This window comes from Neomonachus schauinslandi, chromosome 10, assembly GCF_002201575.2.
Source record: "Neomonachus schauinslandi chromosome 10, ASM220157v2, whole genome shotgun sequence".
Classification (NCBI taxonomy): domain Eukaryota; kingdom Metazoa; phylum Chordata; class Mammalia; order Carnivora; family Phocidae; genus Neomonachus; species Neomonachus schauinslandi.
In genome coordinates, this window is record NC_058412.1 from 114,703,562 (window position 1) to 114,721,240 (window position 17,679).

Consider the following 17,679-nt stretch of genomic DNA (forward strand, 5'->3'; position numbering starts at 1 on the left):
GTTGGTTAAGCGACTGCCTTCGGCTCAGGTCATGATCCTGGAGTCCCTGGATCGAGTCCCGCATCGGGCTCCCTGCTCGGCGGGGAGTCTGCTTCTCCCTCTGACCCTCCCCCCTCTCATGTGCTCTCTGTCTCTCTCATTCTCTCTGTCTCAGATAAATAAATAAAATCTTTAAAAAAAAAAAAACCACACAGGGGACGCCATAGTTCTTCAAAATTCTTTTGGTGGGCACTCAAGCAAAAAACATGAGTATCTTAGAAAGAGCTGGACCTATATTTAATATTGTCAACAAGTTTTCTCTGAGCCTGTTCCCCATCTGTAAAATAAGAAGGCTGGCTAAAAGTGCACAATGGGGGACTAGTACACGAATTGCAGTATGCCAATTGAATGGAAAATATGCATCTGTTAAAAACTAAAACTGAGGGGTGCCTGGGTGGCTCAGTCAGTTAAGCGTCTGCCTTTCGCTCAGGTCATGATACCAGAGTCCTGGGATGGGGCCCGCATTGGGCTCCCTGCTCACTGGGGAGTCTGCTTCTCCCTCTGCCCCTCCCCTCTGCTCATGCTCTCTCTCTCAAATAAATAAAATCTTAAAAAAAAAAAAAAAGTAAAACTGACCTATATGTATCAATAAAGAATGATCTCCAAGACATATTCAGTGAAAAAGTACATGATATATTCCTATCTATGTAAAGAAAAAAAGGTAGATATAAATATGCATGTGTTTATGCATATGGATTTCTAGAAAGGTATACAGAAAACTGGTAATAGGACCTGGACTGGGGAGGGGTTTGAGGGTGGGAGCTCGAGATTTACCTTTCACTGTATTCCTTGGTGTGCTTTTAAAATTTACCACCATCTACACGATATTACCTTTTCTTAAAATAAAAAAAGAAACTAGCTTATAAAAATATTGTGGTATACATAGGGGGCTGGTTAGATGGGCTCCAGGATCCGGCCCTCCCAGCTGTGACTCCATCAGATCATGCAGTGGAAAACAATAATGATGGCACGCAGGGCAGCCCCAGCTGCTTTCACACCCTTTCTTAGACCCGCTGTCAAGATTGAGGAGATTTGACAGAAATGTCCAGCGGAGAAACAGTTGTTGCCAATGGTTGTTACCACCCAGCCTGGAAAGACACTTTCTACTTTAAGTGGTATCACATTTCACAGCAAACTGGAAGCTCAGTTCCTGACACCTTAAAGCTCCCTTTGGAAAATTCAGCTTGGCAGAATCTTAAGTCTAATTCACTCTAGGTCTCTCTTCTGTCTCCAGCCCAAGCACTCAAGCAACTGAAATACTTTATTTGACTTATACATCAGAATGAGCCTGTTTTGTCGGTTCCAGAAAAAAATGTCCACCCCTCCGATCATTCCTACCTGAAGACCAGGCCAATAGGCCTCTAGGGACTGGAAAACTGGCATGGACACAGTCCCCTTGTACATCTGCACCCACAGGTACCAGTCATCGAAGCGGGTGTAATTCCGAATGGCTTTGTTATATTCTGCAGAGGAGATGCAATAAGACACATCAGTGATTATGGAGTCGAAAGGCAGGTCTTGACCACAGAAGCATGGACTTACACTTTTGGAAGACCATATGATGGTGTAGCTTCAAAGCAGACTAGGAAGCAACAAGGCACAGAGGAAGGAGCATGGGTTGTGGAGCTAAACTTCCAGACTCAACTTCCAGCTCCAGCCTTACCACTTGCTAGCTACAATCTTGGGTAAGGTTTTCCTTCTTAAGGCTCAGTCTCATTATCTCTAAAGTGGGGAGAGTAATCCGTATACACCTCATGGGATTGTTCAGTCATTCATTCACTCAACAATATTCACTGCACATCTACTAGGTATGAGTACCTACAGGGTGGCAAACAAGACAAAAATGCAGGCCTGGGGCACTTACATTCTAGTGGGAACTTGAACTTATACCTCTCCCTAGACTGTAAATCCATGAAGGGCAGGACTTTGTTTTGTTCATTGTGGAATCCTCAACACTAGGATAGTGCATAATAAATATGCACAATAAATTATTATCTAAATGAAGTACCAAATACACAGGCAAATAAATAAGACAATCTCAAATAGTGCTATAAGGATGAAATGAAATAGTCCATGTTTGGTGCTTGGTGTGGTACTTGACCCATCAATGGTACTCACTAAATATCTGCTGAATAAATAAGTGGTAGCTATAATAATAGTTATTATTAGGTGCCCAACAATTCCTCAATTTCATTATTATTAGTGTCCAAGGGCCTAGAGGGTAAAACGCTTTTATTCAACAGGCATTAATCAACTACCTACCTCATGCAAAGCACTGTGGGAAATATAAAGATGAATAAGGCATAGACACTGCACTTGGTAGGAAGAGCTGTTAACTGTGGATGACAGCTGACTGCACAAAAGGTGCTGAAGGCCCTAAATCCTAAGGTGGGATCAAGCTACTTTGTGGGCAAGGTGACATTTCAGCTGGGCCTTAAAGGGTGAATAAGATTTGGACACATGAGGACAGGAAAAAAGGTACTCTAGGCAAAGGGAACACATGTGCAATGGCCAGGAAATAAGAAACCCAGGGCTACACACAGAGAACGCAGCATAGTTCACGTGGCTCTTGCAGGAAGGCCTGAAGAGGTCCCAGTGGGCACCGAGGAGGCAGTGGTAAGTCTATGCTGGCTCTGAATACAGACTCAGGCACTCAGAACTGAGTCTGTAGGCACTTGGGAGCAACTGAAAGTTTATAAATAAACCACATGTAAATGGGAGAAATCATGGCAAAAGCCTCCTTACCCCGCCCTTTTTACCTAGGAACATGGCCATGAGTTTCTTATCCTGAAGCAAAATGGCTCCTTTCACCAGGTACTCAAAGTAGGAGTCCACGCCAGCTCCAATGCCTGAGTCCTGCGCCACCCACTTTCCAGTGAGCACATCGATATGGTTGCCAACCTGGGAGGAGAGAGAGAAAGAGACAGACAGACAGACAGACAGACAGACACACACACACACACACACACACACACACACACACAGAGTCCCAAGGGAGGGCTCAAGACCAAACAAGGATCTCCCCATACCCCTGACTGGCCAGTCAGATGCAAGGCAGACACCCCAGTACCCTTGGGAGACATGCAGGCTATCGGGGTGTGGGGCTGGGAGGCCGCAAACTCCTATCAGTATCTGTCACTGATTTTGAGAACTGCTCCAGGTAGCAGTAAGTCCTGGAACTTCCAGCTAAAGGCAAGCAGAGCAGGCTCCGGGCACCACAGAAGGCCCGTAGGGAAAGAGATACAGTCGGAAGACAGGCCAGTGTGCACAGAGAGATGGTAAGGGCTGAGAGGATATGGAGTCCACTGCGGTTCCAGTGCTGGAGAAAAACCTGCTTGTGTTGGACCTCCTAAGGGAGTTACTATAGGTCTCCAGAGTGGCATCTTCTTAAGGGATTTTCAAGGATTCCTCATACAAGTTACACTTTTCAAGCTTAGAACCAGACTTGCATAAAATGTGTCCCTGCTTGAATCACTTTCAGACAACTCAATCTTTCCAAGTCATAATGACTCACCAAAGGAACTATTAATACATCAACTTTACTGCTCCAGTAACTGAGGATCAGAGAGGTTGAGTGACTTGTCCAGGGTCACAAAGTTTCGATGTAGCAAGGCCAAGACCAATTCTGACCAAACCTAGTGCTATTTCCTGGATAGCTTTGGCTCAATTACTGTTAGTTTCACTGGATTATCTGATTTAAGAGCTGAAACCAACCTTAGAGATCATCTGGCTCAAAGGTTAATAGGTATTGGAGAAGAAAGGGAAGCTCTAGGGTCAAATAAGTTTGGAATATGTTGAGTTAAGCAAAGCTAAATAGATTTATTTACCAGAGGATTTCATAACCTTTAACCTATTCATGTTCATTATGATTCTCCAAAAAAAGACACTACAGTTGACCCTTGAACAATGGAGGGGTTGGGGTGCCTAGCCCCACACAGTCAAAAACCTGTATATAACTTTTTACTATCCCAAAACCTAACTACTAATAGCCTGCTCTTGAGTGGAAGCTTTACTGATAACATAAACAATTAACACATGTTATATGTATTACGTACTGTATTCTTACAATAAAGTAAGCTCGAGAAAAGAAAGTGTTACTAAGAAGATCATATAGAAGAGAAAATATGTTTACGGTACTGCATTGTAAAAAATCTGTGTATAAGTGGACCCACGCAGTTCAAAACTGTGTTTTCTCAAGGATCATCAGTGCTAACCATTCAACATCTCTCAGCACTGGTGTTCTAAGAAACCCAGTTTAACAAACACAAACAGACAGTAAAAATGAGGGCCAGATGGGCTGGCGATCTAAGGTCGCCATGTGAGTCACGGGCAAGAAGCATATGGCCCACTTCCTAGAAATCAGAGAAGCTCAAGGAATCAAACTCAACAAAGCCCCCTCTCCCTGCCAGAGGATGTGCTCTCTCGTGCTCTCTTCCACTGGGCTGAAACTTGCACTGGAGGCTTGGTTAACTTTCAGTGTCCTGATGCTAAGGCCTGGGCCACTGCTGAGGTCACCCTAAGTGTCCCTTGGCTGGGCTGCAACTTACTGCTCGGAGCCACGAGTCTTACAAGCAGGGGCTACGGTGGCCGACTTGGCTCACACAGAAAGGGTAGCAGCCGACCTACCAGCCCAATATCCGACCGGCTCTCCCAGAGGCGCACGAGGGCCACTCTGGCCACATCTTCAAACACGGGGTCACCAGTGAGGCTGCTCAGGGTGGCAAATTCCACAATGAAGGTCCCGATGCCTGCCGTACAGGTGACAGGGGTTTCTCCCGGGTTCACACCATGAAGCAGGTTCACTGTCCCATATGGCATGCCAGTGGGGGTCTGAAATGCTAAATAATCACAAAATAATGATCCCAGACAGGAGTGGGGACATAGGGATGGTTCAACACTCAACCAGCACTTCCCTCTCTATCTCCTGGGTGATCTGCTACAGATGGAGCCAGAGAGGGATAGTTGTCACGAATACAGGCCCTTGGTGGCCACCTAATCCAGATGCTGTCAAGCATTGATCAATGGGACCCTTGGGCTCTTGCCCATGATGAGGAGGCAAGCAGCAGGCTGTGCTCCAGGCTGCCACGCCCATATATGCCCACTTGGGCTGGAGCAGCTTCACTTTTAAGTATGTTACACGATGCCTTCAGAGGCCAGGCAAGTAACGTAGTGGGAAGCACGTAGGGTTTAAGCTGGAGGAATTGGGGGGGGCTTGTGGCACCCTGAAGAGCATGCCCCATGAGAAGCCATTCATACGCTTCTCCGTTTTTGAGTTTATTGAGATATAATTGACGTATAGCATAAAGACCTGACTTACCTATATGGTGAGATGATGAACACAGTAAGTTAACATCCATCAGCTCGTTTAGATACAAAAAGAAAACATTTGTTTTTTTCCCTTGTGATGAGAGCTTTTAGGATCTACTCTCTTAGCAACTTTCAAACCTATCACATGGCAGTGTTAGCTATGGTCATCACATTGTACATCACAGCTCCAGTACTTATGGATAACTGGAAGTTTGTATCTTTGACCACCTTCGTCCGATTCCCCTCATATGCTTTTCCAAACACAATTACGACCAAATGAAACCTATCTGCAGACCTGGAGCAGTCCCACAGGAGGCAGTTTGAGATCCTTGCTTTAAATAGTTTAGGGGCTAAACTATTATCATTTTTTTTTAAAGGATATAAATCGCTAAACTACTGATGTGGTCCAACCCTCAATTTATAGGTAGGAAAAGTCATGTCTGTAAGGAAGTGACTCAAAGGTCATATAAAGAGAGCCAAACAGAGCTGGGATGGGAATGCCTGCCATGCGCCCACTCTGTTACGCTCTGCCCCTCCCACCCTGGTGCCTTCCAACTCAAGGCGAGGAGCTAGACAAACAGCCAGAGGCAGAGATTTCCTCTCTAGGCCAAAAGGTCAAATAACCCCAGAGCAGCCCATGCGTCACCAAAGTTATGAACAAAGTTATCAAACTTCCAAAAACCACAAGGCCCAGCCACTTGACTGTCAGTGGCAAACTTGCTGTGTGGCAGGTGCAAGTGGCAAGCGAGGAGAATGCAAGTCAAAACCACAGGGCTCACAGAAGCATTTCAGAAAAGTCAGGCAGTGTTCAAAAGAGGGGGAGTGACAAAATCCTATTTCTGAATGGCAATTCCATGGGGGCTTGCTCCAATATGTACTTTCCAATATGTATATTTCTCAATACAAAATGATTCTTAATGACCAAAAAAAAAAAAAAAAAAAAGGGAGCAATGAAGCAGTGTGCTACATGGATGAATCACACAGGATATGATGTTTGTAAGGGGACACGCAGGCTATGGGCTGTGAGCCCTGAGTGGATCTGAACCCAGCTCACTCACTTTCCTCCGCTCTTCTCCAGAAAGGGAGAACTGTGGTGGCCGAGAGGTTGATGAAAGCCTAGAGTGATGTGTTTGGGTGTGAAAAGCCCCAGAGTCCCCACCACACCCTGAAGAGAACACAGTGTCCAGCTGATGCAGCCGAGCTCAGCTACTGCCCCACCAGACAAATACACTGAGGCTTGGCCCGCAGCACTGGACACAGCTTAGCTACAAAACAAGTCCCTTGCGTTTCAGTGGTGTTTGAGGTTCTCCAAGCACTTTCTTCTTTCTGACCTCATTTTATGCCTCTCAAAAAGCCAGTGTGGCAGGCAAGTGGGAATTATGATTCCCTTTTGATAGATGGGGAAACTGAACCAAGGAGAGAAGAGTGACTTCATCAAGACATTGGCTAGACCAGAATCAGGGGCTCCTAACACACAGATCGAGGTTCTTCTCTGGAACCCCTTTATCCCAGCAGTGTGTGGGCCAGGGAGGGGGTGAAAGGGCTCTCTCAAATAAGAGCAAGAGCATTCCACCCACCAGGCTGGCCTTCAGTGCCACCCTGCAAACAGTAAGGAAGTCAGCTCACCCATCCTGGGCCAGGGTCCCAGCAAGCCCTGGAAATGCCCAGGACTCTCCTGATTTCCATGGTGGGTGCCCAGAGGCAGAAATAGCAAGTGTTCGGGTGAGAAACAGCGGAAAGTAACTCAGCATTGCCACTCTGGTCTCCAGCAAGAGAAGCAGGACCTACTGGACTTCCTTTCTGCCCCACGTCAGTGGGGGTCTTACCTGGGAGGAGTTTTCGGGCCGCCTCCTCAGCCATCCTCAGGAGAGGCCCAGAGCAGGGCCAGCCGGCCTCCACTTCCACCCCAGCCTTCTTTGACAGCAGGTGAGCAGACAGAAGTCCTCCTACCACTACAGAGAGTACAAAACACAAGCGTCAGAGTCCCAAAGACCAGTCTTACCCTTGTGTAAATTAACCCTGCATGCTCTGTTGGGTGGCTGCTGGGAAGGGGCTAGAGCCAGCTAGTGAAAGAATCCCTTAGTCCCACATACTGGTACACTGTTAAGTTTACAAAGTTTTTTTTCTCTTGGTAGGTCCCCAAAACAATAGCTATCACTTGTTTTTAGTCCCTGTTGTATACCAAGCACTAGGTACTATTGTCCCCTCTTCAAGTGAAGATACTGAGGGTCAGAGAGGTAAAATGACTTGCCCTGGGTCACCGATCTAGCAAGTGGTAGGGCCAGGTCTGTCTGACTCCAAAGCCTGTGCTCATTCCACTTGGTCACTCTGTCTCCCAATCCCCTCTGAGACCTGGGCAGGGTGGGGTGGGGCGGGGGGGGAGGGAAGGCAGAGTAGTTACTACTTTCATTGTATTAATTCCTCTATTTGGATTTATGATATAATATTTAGGACTTATGGAAAGACATAAATGTTCTGTATCTGGAAATATGGCTAAATAGATATCCTGAATGGCCCTCTCATTGAAAAAAAAATGGTGACCTTGAGCTTCAGTTTCCCCTTTTCCTGTCAGAGGGGGAATAAGAAACAAAGGCAGAACCTACCCAAAGTGGAAAGTCTGATAAAAGATACCTCCATAAAGTTGGGATCTGAAAGAATTATATAGTCTGTATAAGGATGGATTAAAAATAAACCCTATACACCTCCCCTAGCATACAGTAAGGAAATGCCTTAGATCTTGATACCAAGTAAAGGGAAGGGGGTGGGGGGAAAAAAGCTTCCCTAAGAATTAGTAACTTCAGGCTGGTACTCACTAAGTTTTACAGCTTGAATTCACACTAACTGAGTAGTCTAGGAATACTCAAACCTTTGGCACAAAGCAGTTTTTGGGAAACAGTACCTCCAGCCAAATGGCAGAAGTAAACAAAAACTCTACCTGGAAGAACCCACCTTCAATCTAGGCCTCAAAGAAGCCCAGAGATAAAGTCTAGGGAATGAGTGTACATTAAAATCTAAATAAATCACAAAACATACAAAGAAACAAGGCATTGGGAGTACAAACCAGCAGAAATGACAAGAGGATAAGACTTACCAATACATCAAATGTTGGAATTATCAGACACAGAATACAAAATAATTATGTGGAAATGTTTAAAGAAATAAAAGAAAGGTTTGGAATAGGCAAGTAAGTAGCAAGAAATTATAAAAATGACCAAGCTTATTTACAAAAGAACCAAATGGAATTTCTAAAAGTGAAAAATATAATAATTGGAATTAAAAATTACATAGATAGGTTTAATAGCAAATAAGACATATCTGAAGCTCTCTTCAGTGGACTAGAAGACAGATTCCAAAAAATTACCCAAAATGCAACAATAAAGAGACAAAATTGTTTTTAAAATATACCGAAGAGATTTGGAGGATACAATAAGAAGGTGTAACATCTCTCTGGGTAGAGTTCTAAAACGAGAAGAGGGAGGAAATGGGGGAGAGGCGATACTTGAAGAGAAAATAGTTATGAACTTTTGAAAACTAGTGAATGACACTGATTCGCAGATCCAGGAATCCCAAGCAAGATAATAAAAAGAAATCCACATTTATGCACATCACAGTAAACCTCAGAACACCAAAGGAAAATAAAGCTCTTAAGAGCAGAGTCCATGTAACAATGATTATTGAAATTGGATGTTGGGTACATCTATTTCATTACATTATTTTCTCTATTTTTATATATTTTTGAAAACTTGCATAACAAAACGTTTTTATTTTTATTTTTTTTTCAAAGATTTTATTTATTTATTTGAGAGAGAGAGAATGAGAGAGAGCACATGAGAAGGGGGAAGGTCAGAGGGAGAAGCAGACTCCCCGCCGAGCAGGGAGCCCGATGCGGGACTCGATCCCGGGACTCCAGGATCATGACCTGAGCCGAAGGCAGTCGCTTAACCAACTGAGCCACCCAGGCGCCCAACAAAACGTTTTTAAAAGGAGGGGGAAGCCAGCATAAATAAAACCAATCATCTGCAAAATAATAACAATTAGACTGACAGATTACCTCTTAACAGTGGCAATGAAATGAGAAGACAATGGAAAGATTTCTTCAGTGTGCTACGAGAAAATCCCATCAACTTAGAACCATACATTCTGCAAAATCATCCCTCAAAGACCCAACAAAGGCAGTGAGATAAAGACATTTCATATAAACAAAAGCTGAGAAAATCTGCCAAGAACACACCTGCACTAGAGGACTTTCTAAAGGATTTGCTTCAGATAGAACGAAAGGGATCACAGATGTAAAGTCTGAGACACAGGAAGGAAAGATGGTCAAAGAAGTGGTAAATATATGAGTAAATCCAAAACCTCAACTGTATAGAAGAGCAATAATGTATGGAGGGCTTAAAACAAAAAAACTAAAATACATAACTATAGCATACAGGTCAGAATAGTCTCAGAGCCAGGTTTTGTATTATTCAGGAGAATAAAGATTGTCATTAACTCTAGACTTTTGTTACGTTTGTTAAATTTTCCAGGAAAACTATTTAAAAAGCAAGATACTGAGCATAGTTTCTACATTAGTAAAAGGAACATGGAATAAGGGAAAAAAATATCAATCTGAAGAAGGCACAAAAAAAAAAGGAGAGTGAAAAAGAACATAGAGAAGATGGGACAAATAGCACAAAATAATACCACAGGAACGAGTGCAAATACCTAAGTAATTAGAGTAAACGTAAATGGATTAAATGCTTCAGTTAAAAGAAAAGATTGTCAGAATGGATAAACAAACAAAATATGTAATTTATAAAAGATCTATCTGATCATAAAAATACGGAAAGATGGAAAGTGAAAGAGTAGAAAAAGATCCTGGTCAATGAACCCCACCAACCAAAAGAAAGCTGGTGTAATTATATTCATATCAGCAACAAAGGTGTAAGGGAATCTTAACTCACAGACGATAAATTGGACTCAGAAGCTGTGGAACACAGCAAGCAGTGAACATGGCCTCGAACTCAGGTCTGATCCCTAAACCAGGATTTTGCATCATGCTGTCCCTCTGCTCCATAATCTTCCTAAAAATGTTATCATATACCTGCAATACAAGTTTAATTGCAAAACACATACAAAATAAGGGGGAAAAATATAACTTGGCCTCCAGAAGTGACAGTTTGTTAAGCCACTGGTGGTCTAGGGGTTCACTGAAAATAAGGGTTGTACTAGCTTCGTAAGAATCACTGGAAACCTGATAATAATATTGTTCCTAGGACCCAACCCAGAAATCCCAATTCATTAGGTTTAGAGTGGAACCTAAACTTTCAGCTTTTTTAAAGGTCCCAAGTGGTTCTGATGGACAGCCAGCTTTGGAAACTAACGCCCTAGACTGGCACTGTGTAATGCGATAATCATGAACCACATGCCACTATTTTTTTTTTTTTAAGATTTATTTATTTATTTTGGCGGGGGAGAGGCAGAGGAAGAGAGTGTCTTAAGCAGACCACGCTGAGTGTGGAGCCCAACGCAGGGCTCAATCTCACGACCCTGAGATCATGACCTGAGCCGAATCCAAGAGTTGGACACTTAACCAACTGTGCCACCCAAGTGCCCCCGTATGTCACTAAATTTAAATTTGTTAAAATTAGATGAAATTAAAAATTCCATTCCTCAGTTGCAACAGACACATTTCAAATGTTCAAAAGCCATGTGTGACTAGTGGATACATCATTGGACAACATAAATACAGAATATTTCCATCATCATAGAAAGTTCTATTGGATAGCACTTCTTAGACAATAAGCTCCAAGAAGGCAAGGGTCACATCCTTCTTGTTCATGGCTGGCTGTAAGCCTAGCGCCAAATATATGTTAATAGAGGAGTCGTTCTGGCACATTTCTTTCCAGTCTTTTCTGTCCCCTGCTCATGTCTGAAACTGATGGGGGATCCTAAGACCTCCACACCCCACCCTCTGGGGGGAACAATCTTTGTCAGTCACTGGTTTGGGCCAAGTGCCCTGGCAGGGTTGACACTTACGATCCTATTTACCACCTCTTGGTTTACACAGAGGCAAAACTCCACAATCTCTTTTCTTCCAAAGGCCGTAGAAGGCAGCCCTCACCTCGGATGTTGGTTTCAAAGACGGAGGCATTCACATCAATATCAAAATCTATGTTGTCCTGGAGCACTTCAACCACTCTTTGGAATTCCGAGACATTCCCCAAAATCTGGAAGGGAAGAGAGACTTGACAGTGAGGCTCCCTCAGGCTTTAAGGCACTGAAGATGTTGGATCGAGAGTCTGGGATCCTATGCTGGTGTGGTTCTCGCTTATTCAACTTAAGACCTCCAGTTTCTGTTCTAGGACTGGTGACAGGAGAAGGAAACACTGAGATCTAGAAATCACCCAACACCAAGAGACTGGTTAAGTAAATTCTTAGGTACAAATTCAAGTCACTATGTACCCACTTAATGGAAACAATATAGACTATAGACTGCATTAGGAAATCCTCGATTGACATTTGCAGTGGGTATCTGTTGTTTTCAAACTTCTCTGGTCACCTTCATCCTCGTGGAAAACACTTCAGGTTGGTTGGTCCAACACCGATTTCCAATCTCTTTTACCCTGGTAGCCTCCCTCTATAGAGGCTGGAAATCCAGATACTTGCTTTCTCTACCTCCTTTGCTGCTAGAGGTGACTGTGTTACCTAAGCCTTGAGAAAGAGAAAGCTTCTGTTTTCCTAATAAAAAGACAGACACTGCTGGCATGCTGTTTACTCTTCTTCCTGCCTTGAGAGCAGACTTGATTTCTGGAGCTGTGGCAGCCATTTTAGACCTTGAGGTACTAAGCATGAAAATGAAAGCCAGTACACCAATGATGGTAGAATGGAAACATACAAAGAGCCTGGTCTCTGATGGCACAGTTGAATAGCCAACCCCATGCTAGAAATTACCTCCAGACTTCCTTTCACTTGAGAAAATTAAACCCTCTTCATTTAAACCGTCAGCCAAATGTGATTCTAATACTTTTTATTCTGATAGTAGTACCCTAATTCTCTCTTGAGGAATCACTCTTCTTCCACAGCCACTCCTGCAGTTTGGGAGAGGCTGACCCCATCCCCTCAGCTGTAAGAATGGGCACTTGATCTGGACCACTGTACTGTACCCCTTGGCCAGTGACTGGTTCAGGAATAAGTGTGCGGCCCAAGCCAGATCAATGAGACTCAGTTCCTGGAATTAAGGCAAAAGGGCTGATTCTTCCCATACACATTGAGTGGGAAGTCTGGAGCTACTCTTGGCTACTCTGCCAGCATAAGGAGAGCCCGAGAACACAGCCAACAAAGGAGGCAGAGCTAAGAGATGGACACTCCTGAAGACACTGTTCGTATGCCTGGATCCAGCTGAGTCTGAGGCCAGGCTTTACCTGGACTTTTTAGTTATCTGACTCAGTAAATTCCCGTCTTGTCTCTATCAGTTTGAACTGGGTCTCTGTCACTTGGAACCAGAACAATTCTGACTATCTCAGCATTCAAGGCGTTCAATGATGTGGACTCAACTTTTTTTTTTTTTTTAAGATCTTATTTATTTATTTGAGAGAGAGAGCACGAGCAGGGGGAGCAGCAGAGAGAGAGGGAGAAGCAGACGCTCCATGGAGCAGGCAGCCTGATGCGGGGCTCAATATCAGGAACCCGAGATCATGACCTGAGCCGAAGGCAGACACTTAACTGACTGAGCCACCCAGGTGCCCCTCAACCTACCTTTCTGACCATGTTTCTCATTGTTCGTCTTCATCTAACCTATCCTCATCTACTTCAGAAAAACTGTACCCACTATGCCCCAATTTTTTGGCTTGAGACATGCTCTGCCCTCTGCCAGAATCTCTCCATCACGTGTCTTCCCATTTCCAAATCCAACCTGGCTCTGATTGTCTGAATGTCACTTCTCTAGGAAGGAAGCCTCTGACTCCTTCAGCTAAAATGAACCTCTTCATCCTTTAAAAGACTGCATTAACTTTATCCACACAATTCTTACAGCATCTGTTTCTTTCCATATTAAGAGAATCTTTGCCTGGGAAGGAGCCTCATTCATTCCTGCCTTCCTCCAGGGTGCCAAGCATAGCCCATGGAGCAATTCTCAACAAATGCTTACTGAATGATTACATGAATCTCTTTCCACACTGCAGTTAGTGATCTTCTCAAAACAGAAATCTCAGCATTTCCTGCCCTCTACTTAAAATGTTTCAGTGGCTTTCCATTGCTCTCAAATTAGAAATCAAAATCCTTACCATAGTGAACAAGGGCTTCCATCATCCTGGTCCCCAGTGAGGCCTCCAGCTCCACTTTGCTTTCTGCATTTCCTCTCCACATCCCAGACACACTGGCCCTCCTTCAATTCCCTGCGTCTGCCACACTCTCTCCTGCTGTGAGGCCCTTGCCTGGAACACTCTGTCCTCCCCCACTTCCCTAGTCAACACTGGCTTCTCCTTCAGATCCCAACTTGAAGTATCACTTCACTGCCTTAGGGAAATCCTCCCTGACCTCCTCAGTCTAGGTCCGCTTCCTTTGTTACATGACCACTCACAGAACCATGTTCTCTTCCTTCGGAGCACTCACCTCAATTTGTAATTCTATGTCCTTTAGGATTATTCTTTGGTTCTTCGTCTCCCTCACAAAAGTCATAATTCCAGGAAAGCAGGGACCATATCTATTTAAACTTACCACTATAACTCCAGAGCTTAGCACTGTGCTTGGCATACAGGGGGCCCCCAATAAATATTTGATGAGTGGACAAGTACATACAAATTAACATTAAGGGAAAAAAGGGGAAATTATATCTGCAAGGTGATCATAATCATGTAAATGCTATTAATATATAAAAATGAGAAGACGTGACAGACAACCAGAAATCGTGAAGTAGGGAGAAAGTTGTTAATTATATCTTCTCCTGTGGCCTTTTTAAGGAGGACAATTAAGACTTGGCATGATACAGGGTCACCTGGGTGGCTCAGTCGGTTAAGTGTCTGCCTTTGGCTCAGGTCATGACACCAGGGTCTTGGGATTGAGTCCTGCATCGGGCTCCCTGCTCAGCAGGGAATCTGCTTCTCCCTCTCCCTCTACCCCTTCCCCCTGCTCGTGCTCTCTCTCTCCCTCAAATAAATAAATAAAATCTTCAAAAAAAAAAAAAAAAAGACTTGGGAGTCATACAGAGTTAAGCTCAAGTCCTAGCCCTGCCATTTCACAGCTGTGGACCCTGGCCAACCCATTTTACCTTTCTAAGCATCAGATTTCCCCAGACTAAGAAGGAGTAAAGGTATGTACCTCATGGGGTTGTTGGAAGGATTAAACAAGATAACACATATAAAGTGCTTAGCACAAGCCCTACACATAACACACGAACTAGTTACTGCTAATATTTTTTTTATCACGAACATGTCCAGTTAGAATGCAAGCCTCTGAAAACAAAGAGGGTCTCAAAGTCTCCATATCACCCACAGTTATATAGGCCTATCCCAGTGCTGTGTTCATAACAGGTCCTCTCTAAACGTCTGCTGAATAAATGACCCTGAATACGTTTGGAATTCATCCTTTTCCTCTACCTAGCTGGGCAACCAGAACCTGATGGTTCAGAATCCGGAGATAAAAATAAAAGGCCTAAGTGAAAAATTTGTTTTTCACCCACAGTCAAGCTGCCAAAAGAGGAAGGATCTTGGTTACACAACGGTGGTGAGGAAAAGCAATTGTCAAGACACTTACCAGCAAAGTGTCCAGGGCATCAATTAGCGTCAGAGAAAAACTGTAAAAGGACAGAAATCCCAACTGCTTAGTAAGAAAATCAAACACAAGATAGTAAGGCTGCCCCAGATCAGAGACCCCCAAAAATAATAAGTGAGGCACAGCAATGCCTCTCCTATCTCGCTTCCAGTCACAACAGAGAAGCCAGACTGAAAATTGCCAAGAAGCTCTAACCCATTTAAGGCACCTGGGAGGATGGGCTGATATTGCTCAACTGTGGTTAACCGTATCATCTATATGGACCGGCATTCTTCTCTGCCATAGGGAGGCAGTATAAGATTGTAGCTAAGGGCACAGGCTTTTCCACATCTAGGAATTTATCTCAATGTGTACAGAGCTGTATGTTTGAGAATGCTCATGGCAGTATTGTGTAGAATAGCAAAAAGTTAGAAGTAACCCAAACATACACACAGTTGAAGAGCGATTATCTAAATTGCAGTACATTTAAACAGTGCAAAACTATGAAGTTGTCAAAAAAGATTGTTATCAAGAGTTCTATGGGCTAATGTTAAAATATTCAAATTATATAGTTAAATGAAAAAGACAAGGAATAGGATAGGCAGTGAGGTATGCTTCTATCTGCATTTTCAAAAAGAGACGTATAGACAGAAAGCAGATTAGCAGGTGTTTGGGCCAGTGGTGGTGGAGGGATCAACTATAAAGGGGTACAAGGGGACGTTTTAGCATGACAGAGATGTACTCTATCTTGGCTGTGATAGTGGCTACTATATGTTTTAAATGGGTTCATTTTATTATATGTAAGTTATGCCTTTACAAAGCTGATTTAAAAAGATACACATACACATACTTATATGATGGTATAAACAAAATATTTTGGGGAGGATACACAAGAAAGTCAACAGTGGTTGGAGTTGTAGGGTACGGGAGAGACTTACTTTATTGTATATGATTTTGTACTGCTTGAATTTGCCATTTGCTTACTTCTCTTTTTTTTTCAGCTAACAAAAGAAAACCAGCACAAATTTTGTTGAGTTAACTTCTCCCATTCTTAGCATACTAATTTGTTAAGTGGAGAAAACAGCACTTAACTCCTAGGGGTGTTAAGAGAATTAAATGAGAAGACACAAGTAAAATGCTTAGCACAGTGTTTAATCGATGTCAGCCTCAGCTAAATGCAATGATTCTTCACTCACTCAGCAAGAAACAAGACAGAGAATTCCATCTCATGAATTTTTATTCTAGTGGAAGTGAGAAAGACAAACTCGCAGACAAGTGAAAATGATAGTATCAGAGAGTGAGAAGTGCTACTAAATAAATAAATAAATAGGGTGATTTGTGAGAGTGACCTGTAGGGGGTGGTGGTTAAGGGAGATGATGCTGAGGTGACATTTTGAGCTGAAATCTCAAGAAGCAGTCAGTAATGTGAGTGTGTTTCAGTTACTAACAACAAATGCTCTGAAGTTTCAAGTTTGGAAGAGTTACACCCCCTCCTGGGCCTGTTTGCCCAATTATAAAATGAGGGGTTGGGTCTCTTCTGACTTCTTGGAGCCCTTTCTCGATAGCCTAGGACTCCAGAGATTTGTCCATGTGTCCAAGTCCCCACTGCTGGTGCCTGTTACTGTCGTGGTTGGAGCCCAGAGGTCCAGTCCACCAGGCTAACCCAGGCTTTTTCCACGGTGGGATCCAACTTTCCAGGAGGCTGAGTGGATCCTGGCGGTGCTGCCCTGAATTGGAGGGAACGCGGCCTCACCCTCGCTAGGAGCTTTTCCGGAACTGGTGAGGAGGCCGTGAAGCCACCAGCCCCAGGAGATCCGCCCGCCTAGGGCCGGACTGCCACACCCAAGCCGCCCCCCTACTCCTCCACTCGCACTACCTGCCCCAGGTGTCGTGCCCGTCACAGGTGAGAGGTCGCAGCTCGTCGTAGGGAAAGGCATTCTCCAGGTAGCTGTCGTAGGCGTGGTAGAACATGGCCTTGACTCGCTCCCTGGTGCGGGGTACAAGAAATAAGGCAGGGGAAAGGACAAATAGGGCGGAAAGTGGGAATTACCGCCTGAGCCCAGTGGCGGGGTCCGAGCAGGTCAGGGTGGGGGCTCCTGGGACTTAGGGAAAGGAAAGGGACCGGGTCTGCGCTTTCCCTTCCCCAACTATGGAAGCGCCAGGACCCTGACCCCCTTCACCTGTAGTGAGCGGGGTCGGGCGCGGTGCCATCCGGGCCTGGCGCACCATGGTGCAGGGGCAGCAGCGCACACAGGAGGCCGAGCGAGACCAGCAGCCGGAAAGGCATAGAGCTCGTGTCCTGTCAGCGCCGCCGTCGCAGCAGCAGCCTCCGCCACCCGCTCATCCTGAGAGCCTCTGCCGGTTGTTCCGGGAATCCGCGCCACTGCGCCTGCGCGCTGATGAATCAGTCACCCACTTCCGGACTACAAGTCCCAGAATATAATGGGAGGTGGAACCCAGGCAAAGAGCATCTTGGGACATACAGTCCCTGAGGCGGAAAGGAACGTGGCTGAAAAACGGTGGCTGCTACAGATACTATAACTAATGTTTTAGTAACAGCATTTGTTGAGCACTTATTGTGTACTAAAACTGTATTGAACTCTT

The 17,679-nt window shown here is 44.4% G+C and overlaps 1 protein-coding gene across 2 annotated transcripts in view; it reads right to left on the reverse strand.

Moving 5' to 3' along the window:
* LOC110579390 (ER degradation-enhancing alpha-mannosidase-like protein 2) overlaps positions 1-17,440 on the reverse strand; it is a 27,497-nt gene extending 10,057 nt beyond the window's left edge. Inside the window, exons 1-8 of one of the 2 annotated variants that reach the window (XM_021689016.2) lie at positions 17,256-17,440; positions 16,952-17,062; positions 15,079-15,118; positions 11,450-11,555; positions 7,173-7,298; positions 4,666-4,877; positions 2,799-2,940; positions 1,378-1,502 (exon numbers count right to left, since the gene is read on the reverse strand). In XM_021689016.2, coding sequence (XP_021544691.1) covers positions 1,378-1,502; positions 2,799-2,940; positions 4,666-4,877; positions 7,173-7,298; positions 11,450-11,555; positions 15,079-15,118; positions 16,952-17,062; positions 17,256-17,362 — 969 coding nt within the window. In that variant the 5' untranslated portion in view covers positions 17,363-17,440. The remainder of the gene's footprint in view (positions 1-1,377; positions 1,503-2,798; positions 2,941-4,665; positions 4,878-7,172; positions 7,299-11,449; positions 11,556-15,078; positions 15,119-16,951; positions 17,063-17,255) is intronic. The other variant, XM_044919126.1, reaches the window with a different exon arrangement.
* Between the last annotated feature and the right edge of the window lie 239 nt (positions 17,441-17,679).